The sequence below is a fragment of the Peromyscus eremicus genome, chromosome 1, assembly GCF_949786415.1.
Source record: "Peromyscus eremicus chromosome 1, PerEre_H2_v1, whole genome shotgun sequence".
In the NCBI taxonomy this organism is placed as follows: Eukaryota; Metazoa; Chordata; class Mammalia; order Rodentia; family Cricetidae; genus Peromyscus; species Peromyscus eremicus.
The window spans coordinates 47,344,945-47,365,189 of NC_081416.1; the positions used below are offsets into that span (position 1 = coordinate 47,344,945).

The 20,245-nt window shown below is 36.5% G+C and overlaps 1 protein-coding gene across 7 annotated transcripts in view; it reads left to right on the top strand.

The window, feature by feature from the left end:
• Tle4 (TLE family member 4, transcriptional corepressor) overlaps window positions 1-20,245 on the top strand; it is a 140,039-nt gene that overhangs the window by 39,697 nt on the left and 80,097 nt on the right. For 5 of the 7 annotated variants that reach the window (XM_059260099.1, XM_059260115.1, XM_059260135.1 and 2 more), the window contains exon 6: window positions 9,441-9,515. The exons of the other annotated variants lie outside the window; for them this stretch is intronic. In XM_059260099.1, coding sequence (XP_059116082.1) covers window positions 9,441-9,515 — 75 coding nt within the window. The remainder of the gene's footprint in view (window positions 1-9,440; window positions 9,516-20,245) is intronic. 7 annotated transcript variants of the gene reach the window in all.

The window sequence follows — 20,245 nt, forward strand, 5'->3', positions numbered from 1 at the left end:
TCCATCAAAGTAGTCCTGGGTTATGGTTGTGATGTAGATGTCCCATTTGTGTCTGAGTACTCACTGACCTATTCTCTGCACTTGTACAAAGCATTTCTAGACCACAGCATGAAATAACCTAGGAGAGTGAAAACAGACCATGGTTCCTTCTGAGCAGTGGCTACTGAAGTCCCATCTCTTAAACTCATGGTCCTTGTTTTAAACCTTGCCATCAATAAACTGAATAGCTTGTTTCTAGTCATTCAGTGTCAAGGAGAATGGACATTTGCTTTCTTTCCTCCATCTGGAACTCCATAGCTAGGTGTTCTGTTTGTAAGTTATAAAAACAAGCAGAACTGCTTGGGAGCTGGTGTTGGCATCTTGTAGGCTAGACTGCACAGTGACATGAAAACTTATTTAGAGTCTGGGCTTACAGAGGAGCACAGCAGTTTTTCCCTGTGCATCTGTCTGTTATTTTGAATAAATACTGGTTTGATAAATGAAATAATTGGGTTTTTTTTACAACATTTTAACAAATGTTCGAATCGTTAGGTTTTTTAGACCATAAAAGCTAAATTATGAATGGAAAGTATGAGTTGTACAACGTTGTGAATTTTCTTTGTTTCATTGTTTATTTCCTCAGAATTTTGTAGATTTATTTAAGAAGTAGACAATGACACACAGTTACATAATAGGGGTCAGGAATTCAATACAATTATAATTCCAAATGATACATACATTTTTGTCTCAGATAGCTCTATATTTGTTTCTTCTGATGTGATGGGAAAACAACCTTTCTAGGCATGTAATAGAAATTTATTACCCATGCCATTTATTTTAGGATGTGAGTATGCATTTCTCTGAATCATATTTTGCATGTATAGAGTAATTGTGAAATGGAAGTTGAAAAATGTGATCAGTCACTTTCTTATTGTGCCTTAGGGAGGGAATGAACAAAATACAGTGGTTACATGCACTGGTAGCAGTGGGTTCATAATCGTCCCATGTTAACTCCTCATACTGCTTGTTAATAACTTTGTAAGGAATCAATGGCTTGTAGTTACATGGTTTGATGTAGGTGAGCTTGGCTGAAATCACCCAAGAACCTCTGGTAGGCAGGCACACAGACAACTCTAAGACCATCTAAGGAAAACATTTGTGAGTGTCAGCAGCCTGTACCACACAAGTCAGTTGGGGTCAATTTTTCAGACTTGGTAATGTGTTCCAACACATTCTATGCAGAGGATGCCCTGCAGTGAGTAACGTAGGTGCACTGGGCCTTCTTCAGAAGGTTTGGTCCAGATTTCTGAATTTTACATTTAGGGTGTATGTAGGGTAAACATGATTTAAAATAGTTTCTTTACTCTTACAACCCCAACCTGTCAGAGAACATAATTCTCTCCTATGTTTTTTGGTTGACTAATATTCTTGCTTTACCTGACCATGTGTTTTAATGACAGTTGAGTGGCAAAATGGTGGTATTATGGTCTGTTTGACCTCAGGAAATAAAAGAGGACTCTCAGGAGGTAATTTTCTTTTTCTCCTGCAGGTTTAATTAAATGTGGGCTTCCCTCCAAAGGCAGCATTGGCAACTTTGTATTCAGGTTTCCAAAATTAATGTATGTTTGAAAAACCTACTATCTTTGAATGAAGATAAACTTCAAAGCACTCTGAGTATAAGCAGAGTTGCATTGTCTAATACAGAAGTACCTATGTCAATTTAAATGATAATTAAAGCTTAAGAAAAATTAAGAACTACTTTCTCAGTTACACTAGCCACATTTCAAGTACTCAGTGCTTATTCATCTGTGGTTGGTGGCTGACTTATTATTAGTACAAATGGACAAGTGTGAATATTTTGAAGGTTATAGTGGACAGCAGTGAGCCATAGAGCTTGGGTATACCAGTAAAGAATTTTGTGTCCTCCTGAGAAGGGAAGAAGGTAAGGCAAAATGATGAGTGGGGAAAGGGTTATTGTTGCCTTTTAATTATTCTACAAAGTAGGTTTCCTTAGGGTATTTTCATACATACTAGGTTTTGGTTGAATTCCCCTCTCATCTCTTTTCGCTCATCTTTCTGACCCCATCCATTCTTAAAGCCTTCACTTCCTAGTATTCTCCCTTGCACTTTACTATCACCTGTATTGTTAACCCATCCTACTACACTCATTAAAATGGGTCCCCCTTTTGTTTCTTGATATCTACACATACTCTGCATAAGTACACTGTATAAAACTAAGAAACTGGGATCTGAATATGAGAGAAAAAAAGAGATTTTTTTTCTGAACCTGAGTTACTTTATTTTTCTATCCATGTTCCTACAAACTCCATTTTTTAATAACAGTTGAATAAAATTCCATCAGTATGTATTTAATTCAGTTTCATTATCTGTTCATCCAGTGATGGACAGCTAGTCTTATTCCGTTTGTTACTGTGACTAGATTAGCACTGACCATGGGTATGATGGTATCTTTTTCATAGGCTAAAGAGTCGTGTGTGTGCATGCATGCTTGTGCACTGAATAGCTTCGTCATATGGTAGTTCTGTTTGTGGTTTTTGAGAAACCTTACACTGATTTCCATAGTGGCTGCTAGTTTATCCTTCTACTTACAGAGAATGAGATTCTTTTGCCACATCCTTGCCAGAAATTTCTGTCAGTTGTTTTCTTTCTAATTTTTTTTTTTTTTCCAAGACAGGGTTCCTCTGTGTAACAGTCCAGGTTGTCCTGGAACTCTCTTTGTAGATCAGGCTGGCCTCAAACTCACAGATATCCTCCTGCCTCTGCCTCTCCAATACTGGGATTAAAGGCATGTGCCACCACTGCCCAGTGATTGTTTTCTTGATGATAGTTACTTTGCCAGGTGAATGGAGCCTCCAAGTAGTTTTAATTTGTATTTCCTGGGTGGCCAACTATGTTGAACACTTAAAAATCCTGTCTATTTGTATTTCTTTTTTGAGAACTCTATTTAGATCTGCAGTCTTTGGTCCTTTGTTTCAAGCCAAAATTGTTTGGTAGGCTGTATGTGGCTTTGAGAAGTTCTTCATTTACCAACTGTTGGTGTTGTTTATATGTTTGTAATATCTAATTTTTTGTGAAACCATTTTGGGATATTATTTGGTAGGCTGAATTGGAGGTTATGGTTAAATTTAAATTGCATATGTATGTAGCTAGAGTTTTTCTGCCTGGCCCACAGTCAGGACAAATCTCTATCACCTGCCAGTCCCACAGATGCTCAGACCCAAACAAGTAAGCACAGAGACTTATATTGGTTACAAACTGTATGGCCGTGGCAGGCTTCTTGCTAACTGTTCTTAAAGCTTAAATTAATCCATTTCCATTCATCTATACCTTGCCACATGTCTCGTGGCTTACCGGCATCTTCATATGCTGTTTGTCATCGTGGCGGCTGGCAGTGTCTCTCTGACTCAGCCTTTCACTTCCCAGCTTTATTCTCCTCCTTGTCCCGCCTATCCTTCCTGCCTAGCCACTGGCCAATCAGTGATTTATTTACTGACCAATCAGCAACACACTTGACATACAGAACATCCCACAGCATATGTACCTGTAAACTTAGTAATAATTCTTTAGTAGTCAAAGTAGGATTTCAGTGAGACTTTCAAAACTTAGAGTGATATTTTCACTTGAACTTGATCTGCTTAGTTGTATCTGGAGTGTTGTGTGTTCTATCCACACTGAGTATGACTTGAAGGATAAATGGTCCTAGAGCTATTGAGTGACCTAAGAATATTTAACCTAGAAGAAAGGGAAGAAAGGAACTTGAAAATCTATTTTCAAATATATTCAAATGCTTGAAGCAGAGGCAAGTTTAGAGACAAAATGGGGACCAGGAGGAAGTTTTGGGAAAGTAGATTCTAAGTTATCAGTTTTAAGGTTCATTCTCCTCCACTAGAAAAAGCTGTCATGACTTTTTTTCAGAGAATGACTTGAAAACTGGCTAGAATGATACAGAGAGTCAACTATTGGATGTACTAATGGTTTTTGTCCTGTGGTTGGTACAGCAGTTCTACCATACCAAACCAGACAGCATTTGGAAATCAGTGTGCAGAGTCTTGTTTGCTGGTTAACAAAACCTGGTTTCTGGGTCTCAGAATCTCGAAAGGAGTTCTTTCTAGTTCTGCAATATGATAAATGAGTGATATTTATTATATATGACTGATGATTCCTATTAGGAAGGGCATTTAGTACAAGTTGTAAGTATCTTTCACCTGGAATATTGCATGGCTCTGTAACTGTTCTTGCTTCAGTCTGGTTCACTCCTTGCCACCTGCCTTCAGTAAGATCCATTGTAATAAAATCCAGAACTGATAGTATTCAGCTGCTTAAAACATTTTAATAACATCTCACTTTCTACCATGATAAAGTACAGCTGTTTTTCATGTAATGAAAAGCCCTACACTGTTGGGCATCTTCCATTTTTTCCAGATTTTATTTCCACCAATAGGTGCTTCTCTAGAAAATGCCTTTGCCATACATCTGTGTCTCCATGCATTTGCCTTTGTTGTTGTGAATGCCTCTTCCACTTTACAGGCATTTTGCATATTCATCCCAAAGGCCCTACAAAATCCTATCCTCCCTGTTCATCTAGTCACAATGGGAGCTCACTTCCTTGAGAGAGACTTCACAGACTTTGCCAAGCTTGTCCTTTGGCCTGGGTTTTTTTTTTTTTTCCCTCATTCTTCATCCACAGAAGTCCTTCCAGTTGCAGTTGTCAAGTCAGCTTCCTTAGGGACTCTTTCCCTAGTACTTAGATTAGATTAAGATATTTCCTTGATAAATGATTGCATAACATCCTCTAATTTTCTCTCGGAAATTATTCCCCAGTAGTAATTATAGAGCTTTTGAGTATTCCCCATCTTTCTTAATAGATTTTCTAAATTTTAGATTAGGTTTATCTATCTTTCCGTCTATGAGAGTTTCTGAATATGAGAGTGCCTACATATATATGTATGTATGTATGTATGTATGTATACCACATGCATACATTGCTCATGGAGGCCAGAAGAGGGTATGGATCCCTTGGAACTGATGTTAGAGATAATTATGAACTACCATGTGGATGCTGGGAATCATCTCTCCCAGCTCCCCTGCAAGAGCAAAAAGTGCTCTTAAGCTCTTTGCAGCTCCTTTGCCTAGAATTGAAACTGAGATCAGGAGGTGTGGTCTAATGTGTCATAATCCTAACCTCAGTACCTGCAGTTATTAGGTACTTAACACATTTTGAATGAATGAATGAAAAGCTAAGGCTTTCCTGATTCCCTCCTAAAACTTTTTCTGGTATTTTATGCCCTTCATTTCCTCGCACTCTTGTCTATGCATTGTATATGAAATGGGCATAGTAAGTCTTACTTTGGGTTGTTGTTCATTATAAGAATCCTGATAATCTTTGCATTTCTGCCAGAATTTTTCCTCTGAATATGTGGAGCAAATTTAAAAATTGTTTTAAGTGTAACAGTTTTTATTATGACTTTCCTCTTTAGTATCATATCTCTTGTCTGCCTCAAAATATTGCTGTGACATACATTGGCATTGTTATCCCTTCTGAAAAACATACTTTAAAAACCTACTGCACACATAGTGGTTCATAAAAGTCAGTTCATCAGTAAGCTGTATTGAACCTACATGAGCTTATATCATTTTATTTCATAAAAGAAAAATTCAATGCTTTTCTTGACCAAATATCAAAAATAATTTTATAACAAAGAAAGTAATAGAAATGTAATTTAGTGGACAGATTTTTTTGCCCCCCCCCAACACCTTTATTCCTTAAATCACAGTATTTTTGTAAAGTAATCATATTAAGGTATAATATATATGCCATAAATTCATTTTATCTTGCGTGTAATTCAATGATTTTCAGTAACTCTGCAGTCATAAAATTTCTACAGCATAGTTTATTTTTAAAAATTAAGGAATGTAAGTTTCAACATTTTAAGTAAAATGTAATTAGACATATTTTGTTTCCTTTAAATCCCAGTCATTCCCGTGGCTTGTTAATATTTCCTGGATGACATTTTGTTTGGTAGTACTGTCGAAAGATAAGAAGGGACTGTTCCCTTCTGCCTACTCATGAGGCTAAAGCACCTTTTTCAACACTTGAGGTGTGGTATCAGAAAGGACAAGCTGGGAGTGGGACTGGAAATAAAATGAGAGTAGAATGGGAGTAAATGACCGATGGGGAAGGGGAAGAAAATGAAGAGGTGGCAGGCATAGTGGGAAAGCCATCACCATTCTAAGAAAATGTGAAGCACTGTGACTTTTCTGAGTCGGGGAGCTTATTTGTTAAAATCTGAGAATGGGGATAAAAATGCATTGGACCAGCTTTGGGGAATAGTGTATGGACTTTACTTCAAGAGTTACTTTTTCTCAATTGTGATCTTTTTGCCTCCTCTTTCTGAGTTTTAATGTTCACACTACCTGATGGGTGCATCCAGTCTGTGGGGTGATGTGTTTACCATGTTGTGGAGAGAGTAATGGTAGAGTGCTTGTTACTGGTGCTTTCAGAGCTCACAGAAGAGGTGGCACCTTTTGCCTCGGGAAGCTTATATTCAAAAGGCCCTTAAACAGCGAATGATTCTTGGGTGTGAGCAGAAATAGGGAAGTTGAATTGCAAACTGCAGGTAAAGTCCAGAAACTGTATTAGCCCTTAGCCATTGCTATCAAAGCACACAAGCTGAGTCATGACTTCCATTTTGATGTTAGCTTCCTAACAAGTTACTGTCAGATCTGATGGCAGATCAGTGAATTGAGTTTTCTCCAAAAAAAAAAAAAAAGAAAAGAAAAATGCACTTGATTTTAATGCTATGGATGGAGCCTTGCTGCCTGAGGCATCTTTGTCTCTTAGCAGTTGAGATACAATTTATGAAGCAACAGTTGTACAGTCCTCATGCTAGAGAGGCCTTATGTAGATATGTTTCATATCTCTGATCCATGTAATTGTTTTTTTTGAATATTTAATACTTAATGTAAAGGAAATATTTCAGTAGATGGAGACATGTCATGGTAAGAGCTTGTACACTTTAAGTGAATGAATACATGAGTAGAGTGAATGCTATGTGTTGTGGATGAGTGCATATGCGATCATTTGTCTCACTTTCATAGAAATTTTAAGCAGCCATTGTTGAACATCACAAGTAAAAGGTAGAAAGTTTGTAACAATTTCTGCACATAATCATGCATGGAGGGAGCTGGAGAGATGGCTTAGTGGTTAAGAGTGGTTTGCAGCACCCATGTAGGAAAGCTCACAACTGCCTGTAACTCCAGCTGCAGGTGGATCCAATACCTCTGGTCTCCAGCACAAACACCCACAAACAGATTCACAAATATGTACACGTATTTTTAAAATTCATGGAGTATTAAATCTCAGAGGCTACTTTGCAAGTGCTACTGCTTTTCACTACACTGAAAAGTATCATAAATTTAAAATGAGCTTTGAACTTGACACATAGTAAGTGCTCAGTAAACATGGCATGTGGTCAGACTGCCTTTAAGATAAGCTGAAGTTATTATAGACAAGTCTTACTCTGTATTACTTGTAGGTTTGTGTATGTATGTGTGTGTTCTTCAGTCTCTTTTTACCTCATATTTTGAGACAGGGTCTCTCACTGAACCTGGAACTTGCCTATTGATTAGACTTGCTGGCCAGTAAAGTAGACAGCTCTCTCCGTCTCTCAGAGCGAGCAAGAGAGAGAGAGAGAGAGAGAGAGAGAGAGAGAGAGAGAGAGAGAGAGAGAGACTAAGCTTGCTTCTTATACTATGTTTTGAAACTGAAACTCTTACAATTAAAAACAATTCACAGTATATAGTTTAATGTTTACTTTCTAATGAAAACTTAAAGGGCATTAATTTGTAGCTGGAAGTTTTCCTGTGTCCCGCCCGGTCCGGTCCACAGCTGCTCAGACCTAAGTAAACACACATAGGCTTATATTAATTAAAACTGCTTGGCCATTAGCTCAGGCTTACCACTGACTAGCTCTTACACTTAAACTCAGCCCATTTCTGTTAATCTGTATGTCGCCACGTTTTCTGTGGCTTTACTTGTGTGCCATTACATGCTGCTCCCTGGATGGCGGGCTGGCATCTCCTGACTCAGCCTTCCTCTTCCCAAAATTCTCCTTGTCTGCTTATCCCACCTATACTTCCTGCCTTGCTACTGGCCAAAGCATTTTATTTATCAACCAATCAGAGCAATATAGATTCACAGCATACAGAACATCCCACAGCATTAATTTGTTATTTAGCATTTTTCTATTAATAAGCAAAAGATGAAAACACCGTGTTATATGTGACTAATTTAAGGCAGTTTTCTTTCCCACAAAACCTCCCTCTCTTGTGCCTGTGTTCACATGAGAGATAGTAAAGTCACAATATCATATATGTTTGAGGGTTTTGAAGTGGAAACTTGATAGTAAGGGAATATTCCATGTTTGATGGTGAGCTTTTTGTGTGTTGTAAGCAGTTTTATAGTTGAACCATGTATTCACTTCAAATTAGTGAAGGACATATGCTGAAATTTTCATCAGAGATCACTTAATATAAATATCTTCCAACCACATAGAGAAATGCCTATCATATAGCTTTTTGTCCTTCATTCACTAAAGCTACTTGAAAGAATTTCAGACCAAATTTGAATCTGTAGATACTAGACTCTTCACATGTACTTAATTGGGGGTTATTTTACATTTTGAGAATCTTACACAACCATTTGTGTATATCCAGATGTGTGAGTGCCCCCATGCAGACACTTCAGTGTTACTTATGTTTTGATTTTTACCAGTATTATAAAACAATACCAGTTATTGCTCATTCTCTTCGGAAATGAATCAAGGGTGGAGAGATTTCCTAGTATTAATGATTCTAGTTTTTCTAAAGAAAAATAATTTAAACTTGTAGGTATTTAAAAGAAGTACACAAAGTACTTCAACTTCATTTGCATATAGTTTTGTTTAAGCATGCAACCCTTCATGATAGAATACAAACATAGACCCTTTTACACTTCCAGAATAGATAGAACATGGAATTAGAATAACCTTTTGCTGTTTATGCTAATAAATACCAGAGAAGAATCTATAAAAATAAGTACCTGTAGGGGCTACTTACAAAATTTTTTTTTTCCTGTAAGTAGGTAGCATAAAGGGGAATAGTACAAAGAAACAGATGGGATAAGTTGAGCTTTGTTTTCAGTACTAGCAGATGTTTGGTTAGAGTACTCTCTTGGCCTGAGAATGAAATATGAGCAGATAGTGCAGATGTAGGGAGCATCCTCCATGAGCACAAAGATGATGTGTACAGTGGATGCCTGGTTATTCCTGGGGATTTTATTTGGAAATCTGGAGACTCCCAAATGCTATTTTGCATGTAAAGTTAGAGGACATATTAGGAAAAGCTGTTCTGATTGAGTAGAAAACAAATAATTGTATTCTGTTTCTGATCTTCATTTATAGCACCAGCAACAAGTGGTGCAGGCTGTGGAACGGGCCAAGCAGGTGACCATGGCAGAACTGAACGCCATCATTGGGGTACGTGGCCTTTCCATTTTAGCTCTGATCTTAGTGTTTGTCCTTAGCTTTCTTGTTTTTCTCTTTTTTAAATTTTGTTCCACCAAAGGGGCAGAAAGTAATAGATGACCACAGTGAATTGAGCTCTTGCCCTTCAGTCTCCTGAGGCATTTGTTAGCTGCTCAGAAGCTTTGTACCACAGTTTACTAATTAAGTTGGCTCCTGAAAACTCCCCTGAGGAGACTGGACAGCTCTTTCTCATGTTTCTTTATTGTGCCATCAGTTTCTGTTGCTAAACTAGACAGGAAAAAAAGACACAGATTGCTCTGATGTTAAAATGACCTGATTTCTTTTTATCGTTCCACAAATGATTTAAATTGTCTTAATATCACTTTTAGTAAAGTATGTATTTTTACATATCCGGTCCCACTCTTTCTTCTTTGTTGTTCTTACAGGATAGTGTCCATTTGTAGGAGAAAGTAGATGAACTAAAAAATCAGTGACCCAGTTAGAAAACGCTAGCTGGCAGTAGTGACAGTGGTCTTTCCTAGAACCTGCTAGGTCCTTAGGTTTAGGCATTCCCTACAGCTTCAAATGTAACAACTAATAAAACTTAGAAATAATAATAAAGAGGAGAACTCTTGGTTGTAAACAGTCCAGTACTGACTTAATAGTTTATGCAGAAGTGCAAGAAATACATTGCTACATTCTAAAAAAGACTCCACTCCTTCTTTCTGCTCCCTCCCAAATTCTTTCTTTGTGTATAAATTATACACAAAAGTCTTTTCTCATTTTTCCTCTCAGTGTATCAAACATACTTTGAAATGCTAATTATTCCATTTACTTTCATTAAAATTCAAATTGCTGAGTGAAGATAGGAATAAGGGTCGCCTGATAATCAATCTGAAGTGAAGATACTGCTTCAATTATGCCACTGTCTTTTAACAAGGGAATCAAGACTCAGGATCACTGCACTGGTGTTGGTGGCAGTAGGCTGATTGTAGCTTGTTCTTTAATGGGCTATTTGAAGGTCTATTTAGTGTCTCTCTGACCACCAGAAAAAAAAAAAAGGTAGTAAATTAGCAGACATCATAAATGGAAAAGTGCAAGAAAAATGCCCCTTGGAAAGGAGAGGCTGAATCAGAAAGGCCCTATAGACCCAGGAGGAACCTTTGTCACACCTTTACTATGCTGGGGTAGGGAGATGGAGGCAGTGGAGAGAAAACATTTTAGGACTAATTTATCTTTCTTAAAACTCAAGAAAATAGCAACACACACACACACACACACACACACACATTATTTAAGAGAACTCATTTTTTTAAAGTTAGTCTATGTGTACTTAGTAGTTCTGCTTGCGTGAAACTTTTTGTGTGAATGAGTTATGGTCATGTCAGGATAGTATGTATAAGTTTTTTTGTTTTTACATTATCTCTCATGGGTCAATCATGATAGAACCTACCTAAAGTTGTTATTCTAAGTAGTTCATTGTTTACAATGGCTTTGTACAATGTGCTGCCTTATTGGAAAACTTGCAGGGTCATTTCATGAGTGGCTAAAATTCCTACCTGTATTTGATTAGCACCTATTTCTAGAAAACTGCATTTTTGTTGTTTAGGCTTTTCTAGTTTCTAGTGAACAGCTCAACAGTGGAAAAATTAAGCTAAATCAGACCTATGTTGTTTTGGATGTTGCTTAAAAATGACGACAGAAAATGAAATAAGTTTCCCTATTCTTGTCACTTCACATATATTTTTAATGCTGTTTTACATTATTTCGATTATATATACTTTCTGTTGAATAGAATAACATATTGCCCTTTCTCAAAGAAACCATTTGTAAGTTGTAGCTGTTACCAATAGGCATATTGTTCATATAGGTTTTATTATTAAAATAAAGCCAGTTTAATTTTATATTCTAAAAGTTTACTTGAAAAAACTAACTCAGTAGACCTTCGTGCTATAAAAGCAGTGTGTGTAGATGTTGGTGGATCTTGTGGAGTTTCAAACTGTTTATATTAGGACAGAGAATGTAGTTAAAATCATATAATCTGACTGTTCTAGAAACAGACTTTACAGAAATAGTAAAGTAAGTGCTACCATTCTGGTAACTGCAAACTGAGAAAGAAGGAACCTGGTTACAAACTCACTTGATGAATTCTGCTGCTGAGGTTCTTTTGGTTTTTTTTTTTTTTTTTTTAAAGCATGATGATAGTTAGTCTTGTATCAGTAGTTTTCAGAGAATTTATGTTTGTAGGATTTTAAATGCACCAATTGTTCTCTGTTCTCTTGGGCATCGTTTTAAGAAATGGTAGCATAAAAAATAAAAAGCAAAACCAAAAACATTTACTTATTGGTATGCTGTGGAGTGGTGGCATACTTGTGCCATGACATGCATTGTGGAGGTTAGAAGGCAACTTGTAGGAGTCTCTTTTCTCCTACAGTGTGGAACCTAGGGATTGACATCAGTTTTAAGCTTTGATAACAAAAGACTTTTTCTGCTGAGCTGCCTTAGCTTTCCAGGAAATGGTAGCACTTTGATTTGCTACCAGAATGATGACAGGTAAGGGTTAGATTTTTCTTACTTAGATTTTAGAATGGAATTGGCTGTGGTTTTTCTGCACTGAGAGAATGACAGCATTTTTTTTCTAGGAAGCATAAGACCCGTTTATGCTACTGCAGACCTTCATTTATTTATCCCTTCATATGCACCTATTTTATATGTAGGCACACCATCCAGATAAGAGGGAATGTTCCCTGATTTAATGAAATCTGATGAAGCACCTTTTAACTCTGCAATATTATTCTACCTTCATTGGTAAATGAGCCAAACCAGTGATCCATGCAGTTTAAATGCAAAATGCTGAAGTGAGCCTGAAACTTGGAGAGGTGACTCTTTTCCTCACAATAAGCTAGTTGTGTTTAATGGAATGAAACACAGTTATAATGATTTTTTTCACAGGTCATGTTCAGTTTAAAAGTGTTGATAGACTGAAATAAGCTAAATATCATTTTATCTTTTATTTATAAGAAAGAAAGCCAGGAAATTTCCTTTTTTGTATTTTGATTTCATGTTCCCTGGAAGCTTTCCTTGAGGTACCCCAAATTGGCTGGGGGGAATGTTATGCGTGTAGTTTGATACTGTCATGTGTCCTGCTAGCCACTGTGTTTTTAAATTAGAATCTCTGTGAGATTGCGCTGTTGGAACAACACACAAATTGCAGTTTTAAATCAGTAATATGATCTAATTAGAAATGATGTTTTCATCTCCTGTATTATTAAATTGAGTCATCTGACTATCTTAAAATGCTTCTTAAATCCATTACACTATATAATCAGTACATGCTGTGTGAATGTGGTTATGCTTAATAATGGAGGCGAAACAGACTGATTAAGAATTTCAACAAACCACTATTTACAAAAAATTTTTTAGAGCCTTAGGAAAAAAGAGATTCAGCTTATGAAAATGAAAATGTATTTTTTTTAAAAAAAGAATCCTTCTTCCTCTTTTCTGTTCTAACTTTTTAAGGAGGAAATGATATAAATGTGAGCATTAAAATACCCCATCCCAATAACCTTTATGAACAGGTATGCCATGGTGTTGCAGGAAAATGCAGTTAGCACTAGAAAAGCTGAACCTCAATTTTTAGTAGTGACATTTTAATGATAGGAAGTCTGCAAAATTATTTGCCATCAATTGTGAAGGCAATAACAAGCCTTGGTGGTTTTTCACACTTTCTGTGTTAAGTGCTTTCAGAATGACAGCGTAAACTGTGTTAGAGAACTCCAAGGAAGGAAAACTGATTAAAATGTTCATGCTTGAATGGTGCTGATGGAATAGTTCATTTGGACTTTCTCTACCTCCTGCAGCTCAAGCTGAAATATTAAAATTCAGTGGATTTAAATCTCTCTCCTCTCAGCTCAGGAAAAAAACATTACATTTTAATAGGTTTTAAACCCATAATTCATTGGTTTGGAGCAGCACTATTAAATCTATTTAAATATTACTTGTATTACTAAGGAAATGATTTAAATGCCTTTGCCTTTTACTATCCTATGTGTTTGAATTATTTTTTTTAAAAAGACAATATTTACTGTTGCTATTTTCTGCCTTAACACTGTTTTATTGTCCCTGTCGTTTGATTGACTCTTACTGAGATACAAATGTGTGTGCTTATTTTTCTACTGACCCTCTGTGTGTGTGTGTGTGTGTGTGTGTGTGTGTGTGTGTGTGACAATATGCATGTATTTATTCCAGATTGACATTCTGGGGGAGAGTCTTAACATGACAGTTTAGAAAATATGCTGCTCTTTTTCCATTATAGATTTCAAAACTACCATTTTAAATCTCAAATGCGTTTAGGTGAAACATTGTGATAATTTTTCATAGGTCTTTTAAAATAAGTCATTAGACAAAAACCTTAAGGACATAAATGTATAGGGGTATGTAAAACAAGTGTGTGTACCTAAGAACAGGAACATTTCTTGCAGGGGACCCGAGTTTGGCTTCCTAGCACCACCCACACTGAGCAGCTAACAACTACCTGTCACTACAGCTCATGGTGATCTCATTCATACCTCTGGCCTTCAAAGGCACCTACATTCACATGCACCCCTCCACATATACATATTTTAAAAATGAAAATAAGTCTTACAAAAAGTGAGTAATTTTTCTATAAGAATTGTATAATGTATACTCTTGTGGCTACATAACCACTAGTAAGATAAACCTTGAAATAAAATGAAAAATACAGTTTACCTTTTTAACAAAAGCCAAAATATATGTATCCAAATGCAGCTTTCTATTTCTTTATGTTCAATAACAGGCCGTCAGAGGTCTTTTTGATGTGTTCTACTGTTATCCTGTATTGAACATGGCTGCCCCACGCTATTGAAACTATCTTTCCTGGGCCTATCTCATTCCCTTAACATTTTTTCTAGATGTTGCTGCTAAAACATGTGCCGTGGCTTGAGGGTGCAAGATTAGGAGGGCTTGCTTTCCTCTGGTGCTTTGTAAAATTTATCATTCAAGGGGTCCCAATAGGCTAGCACTCAGTTGCGCACCATAGCCATAGAATTAAGAATACCACCCTTTTCTCAATATTCTTTTCCTACGCACCAACACCTGGTTAGGATTGTTTAAAAGGTACAGCAGCTATGTGCTAGCCCTTCATTTACTGGAGTTTCAACCATCCTCAGAGTTTGGCTTCATAGGTATCAGTTTGTGAAGGGTCTTTATCATGTAGGGAGGTTATTAAGGTCACATGTTACAGTTGCGGCTTTTTTTCCTATGTCTGGTCTATGTGTAAATGGTCTTTACAAGCTCAGCATTTACAGCTCATGTTACTTTTAAAATCTAAGCAAACCTTATAGCCAGTCATCTTGTTTTTCTCTTAGACTTTATCATTGTTGCTTTCTTATTGTATATGATATTAAATTAACTTTAAAATGAGCTATAAAGTAGATTTGTGTTTTCTCAGGGATTGCTATTTCAACTTGGTTCCTGTCTTTACTGAATAGTATGCCTGAAGCTTAAGGGCTTTGGAGACCAAGACTTCTTAAATCTTTATATTTGCAGCCCCTTTCATCTAAGACATTTCAATGAAGCTTTGGATATGTAGATAGATCAATAAAGCATTTGCTGATAATAAATCATAAAGAAATTTATTATAAAACAGTTCTTTGGTGGATGTATATTATATATAGTTTTACCAATTAGTAAGATGAAAGAAAATTTGCATACTAATGAGATAAGTGTGCTTATTTTTATATAAAGAAATAATTAGCTGAGTATTTGATAATATAAGATGTAGGGCAGTTCAGAGTTTTTCAGGTTGATCAGTATTCTGATTTTATAATCCTCAGTACTCACAACCCCACTTCACATAAATACTAGAACAAAATGATCAGCATATAGGGACTTTCAGAAACTGTTGGGAAGTCTATCCTAATTCCAAGTCAAAATTCACTCTGATTATTTGTGAACGCAAGTCAGCATCTCTAACAGCAAACTTTAAAATCAAGCATTCTAATATAGTACAATCCAAAGATATTCTCTATAAAGAATAATAGGAAAATATTTAAAATCATTATTTTCTATAATTAGACCATTATGTTCCTATGAGCAGAAAACTTTGTACAGTAAAATACTATAATTTTTATCACACAGTAATCTCTATTATGAACTGAAGTGTTTTGGCTAGTCTTTGCTGGTGTTGCACAACTTGATATGTTTAAAACCAAGGCTCAGTGCAGTTTCATGCAGTATGGGTGAGCACTGCAAGAAACACCTCAGGTTCATAATGCATTTTAATTTTTGATCATTGTATTCAGAAACTGTTGCCAATTTTTTCTTGGTCTCCACCCATGGTTTAAGAAGCTTGGTTATGGTTTATGCTATGGGAAAGGGCACTGTGCAGCTGTCCCTGGGCCTTTTGCACTTATAGGGCTCTGTTCATATGCGCTCACAGAGCTGTGATGCTTAAAACTAAAGCAGTTTTGCATCAAGTCCCTCTTTATGTTGATTCGCTGCTCCCTTTTTCCTTGGAGAAAAGAGCTGCAGTATTGAGTGATGTAGTCATAATTCAATCTTTGTGCTGCAGTTTGCTGAGACTCTTAAGAGTCTGTGATTTCCCTTCTCTCATAACAAAGACTCTCATACATTTAAATAATTTTCAGTTCAGTTTTCACTTCAGAGGTCACAAGACTTCTAGGTTAGGCTGATGATTTCTGATTTGTTGCTTGTGTGTATTCAATTAAGTTCTGTTAGAAAATTCTTCTGGAAAAAAATCTAGAAGCCAGCCATTTTATTTCCTCTCCCAAAATGTTGCTAACCTGAACTACTTCTTTATTCTTCCTGTTTAAGGAGGAGCCTTCTTTCCCTCCTTACATCAATAACTGCACATGTGTAGCTCACTTTGAAGTGAGCACAGTGTCACCAGAATTGTATAGTGTGTCTAGGTGGGGTAACTGATGAAGCTTGAGACTAGGTAGGCCCTGGGATTCCACTGAAAGAATGGCTACCCGATTTGCTAGGCTGAGCTTGGCAAGCTGTGCATGGACTGGGTTCACTGTTACTCAGAGAAAGCAGGTTTACTCATTAGCTTTTGTAAGTTGGCAGTTCAGAATTTTTATCTCTTTGTTGTATTTTTTTCTTTTTATACTCTCTTTTTTTCTGATGACTTCTTATCAGTGGTATTTCTCCATGCAACATTAACAGCTGCCATCCAGAGGTCTTATTTCTTGTGGCCTCAGCCTGACTTTCTTGTGGGCTCAGGTGAAAGGGTGCCAGGTGGGGGTGGCGCACGCCTTTAATCCCAGCACCTGGGAGGCAGAGCCAGGCAGATCTCTGTGAGTTTGAGGCCAGCCTGGTCTACAGAACGAGATCCAGGACAGGCACCAAAACTACACAGAGAAACCCTGTCTCAAAACAAAACAAGACAAAAAACAAAAAACAAACAAACAAAAAAGTTGAAAGGGCAGAGCAAAAATGGGCTCGAAGGAAGACATACTCACCTGAAACAGGCAACTAAAGTGTTACTATTTGTGCATGACTGTTAGGACTTAGGGAAAGCTGGAAGGGCTTTTAATGTGTATACTCAGAATTCCCAAGAAAGCAGTTTTAGGCTCCTTCTACCTGAAGGTCATCAGTGCTGCCTTAAAGACTTTGTGAAAAGAGAACTTCTTCAGTGAATAGTGAGACTTAGTTGCCACATCTTCCTGTTTGTTAATTCAGCAATTGTTCTGGTGCCTTCATGTTACCTTGTTCAGTATTTTCATTTTGAATATTTTTAAGTCTTTCTTGATGTGTTTTGCAGTGTATTTTCAGATTACATTTACCTTATTTAGGTTTTGGTAGTTGTGGGTTTTCTGGTTTTATATTTTACTGCACGAATCTACTTTAACCCATTTTAACATTTTAATTTCTTCAAGATTTTTCTTTAATTTTAAGGCTTTTTTTCTTTTATGTATATGAGCATTGGCCTGCATGTATGTCTGTTGCACCACATCTATGTCTGGTGCCCACTGAAGTTAGAAGAGAGCATCAGATCTCCTTGATTTGGAGTTAGGGATCATAGTGAGCCACCATGCAGGTGCTGGGAAATGAACCTGAGTCCTTTGCAAGAGTAACAGGTGCTCTTAACCAGTGACCCACTTCTCCAGCCCTATACCTTTTAATTTCAGTAAAAATTGTTTAGAAGGCTATTAAAGAAAAATAGAACACAAGAGTGAGGCTGTGAGCATTAATGAGAATTAAGAATACTCATGTGTTCTTTCTGTTTGTAGATAGAGTTTTAGATACCTGGAATTAAGAATTCAGAAATATATGCCTATTACTGATGTTTGATATTATTTTAAGCCAGATTTGTTGGAGTATAGTTTTAAAGTACAGGTAGTCCTATTTAGTGCAGCTGTTTGGATTTTTGACAGCTGAATATAGCTGTAAAGCTACTACCACAGTGACGAAGCAGGTTCTCTATCCCTTTTCTTTTTCTTTCCCTCTTGCAGCCCCTCTGGAATAAAGTTGTTTTCTCTCAAAGTGAGCTTGTTTGAGAATATACTGTAAGTGGAGTTGTTGTTATAGCCTTTTGAATGCCTATTCCTTAAACATAAGATCTTTGAGACTTGGCCATGTAGTTGCCATTGTCAATATCTAGGTCCTATGTACTGCTCGGTGATATTCCATTGTTAGTGTAGGCCTGTCTGCCTATTCATTCACTTCTCAAAGGGTGAGGGATTGTCTTCAATTTTGAGTGATTGAGAAGAGTACTACAAGAAAAATTCACATCTGCATTTTGAAAGTGAATTTCAAAATTTCTTCTGGGTGATTACCTAACAGTGAGAATGCTGAGTAAATGATATGCTGGGTGTGTTTCATTTTATAAGCGCTACACTCTTTTTCACAGCAACCCTACTGTTCTGCAGTCTTGCTAAAGGGCCTAGCAAGACTTCATCCTCACTCTTCATCCTTACCAACACTTGGGATCACAGCTTTTTCAGTTGGTGGTACTCATTGTGCTTTTCCGTTTTTTTTTTTTTGCATGAAACTTAATGGCTTTGTCTTTTTATGTAACTTGTTATCTCTATGTCATCTTCAAAAAGAGTGATGAAATATTCACTGTTCCCCCTTGTCATTTGTTTTGATCATTTTTTAATATTCTAGATATAAACATCATATATTTGTCACATATATTCACTGGTTTTTGTAGCTCTTCTCATTTTAACTGTGCTTTTTGAAGAGGGCACACTTTTGTTCATTTTTTGAGACAGGGTATTACTACATATTCAAGACTAGCCTCAAATGTGCATCCTCCTGCCTCAACTTTCTGAGTGCTGAAGTAACAGTCACAAGCTACTATGCCTAAGAGCACAACTTTTTTTTCTTTAAACATTGAGGTAATTCCAGTTTGAGAATTGTATTTTCTTCTGTGGATTTTACTTTATTCTTGTCTCTAAGTAATATATATGTACGCAACTCAACATCACAAATAGTTTTTCCTACTTATTCTTTGAGAAGTTTTCAATTTAGACTCTTGATCCTATTTATTTTTATTATGGTTATGGGTTTTTGATTTTTTTTTTTTAAATTTGCAGACCGGGGCTTTACGGATCTTTGTCTAAAACATAAATCAAATCTCATTGCTCTCTTGTTAAAAATTTTCTGGTTGGCCTTTTTGCTTAGTAAAATAACCTGAGTTTCTCACATGGCCTACAGACTTCCCACACCCCCAGGCTTCATTTACCTATTGTTGAACAGTACTGGTCTCATCATTGCTGGCCTGTTCTTAATTAGGGTTGTGTAGCACTCTTTATCCTCCACAGTGCCCTTCTCGTCCTGATGATGCTCAGTGCTTTTCTTCAAATGCTCATTCGGGTGGCCTGGCTCGGGGAGGGCCTTCCTGGCTGGCATCCCTTTTTATGGGTATGTCATCCCCTCTAAGTCTCTGAGCCATTAGCCTCTTTGATTTTCTTCATAGCATTTAGCATTGATTTGTGTGTTACTTTTTCTTCTTGTTCACTTTCCAGCCATGGTGCCAAAACATTAGTAGCTCAATTGTTTCAATAAATGTTTATAAAATAAATATTAAGCACTATTTTTCAAAAGTGTATAATAGCTCATAATATATATTGTTTAGTAAATTTATAAACAAGTATACTTTGAACTGTTATTTGGCTTTTATTTTTCCTAGTGTTGAGCCCAGATAGAGAGGAAATGTAGACTAATAGAAACCCCAGTGTCATATGATTTTAGTAATATCATTTAGGTTTTCTTATTATAAAGTTCAAGGCTGGAGTTGATAGCTACTAATTTGTCTAATTTAACTTTATAATCCTATTTTAATGATTATGGAATTTTCATTTTAAAATTTAGGGTCGTTTTTATGTTGGTGATTTCTCTAGATTTATCATGTTTCTAGGCTTTTATTCTTTATCTCACAAACAGTGACTATAAAAAGAACATATATTTACTAGATATTTGTATTGCTTCAGGTACTATGCTAAGCATTTACATGTCTTTTGTTGAATTTTTACATCAACCCTATGTAAAAATAATCTCATAAACTTTACAATAATGCACCACAACTTAGAATTGAGAAGTAATTTCCATAGGGGTAATATAAGGAGGAAGTGCCAGAGACGAGATCTCTACTTCTCCTGAGTTTGTCCGAATGCTCTTATCCTTTCTTTGTTCTCTTGATTATCCTCCCTTCTTTCACAAGAGAGCATATTGTCTTTAGCTTCAAATACACT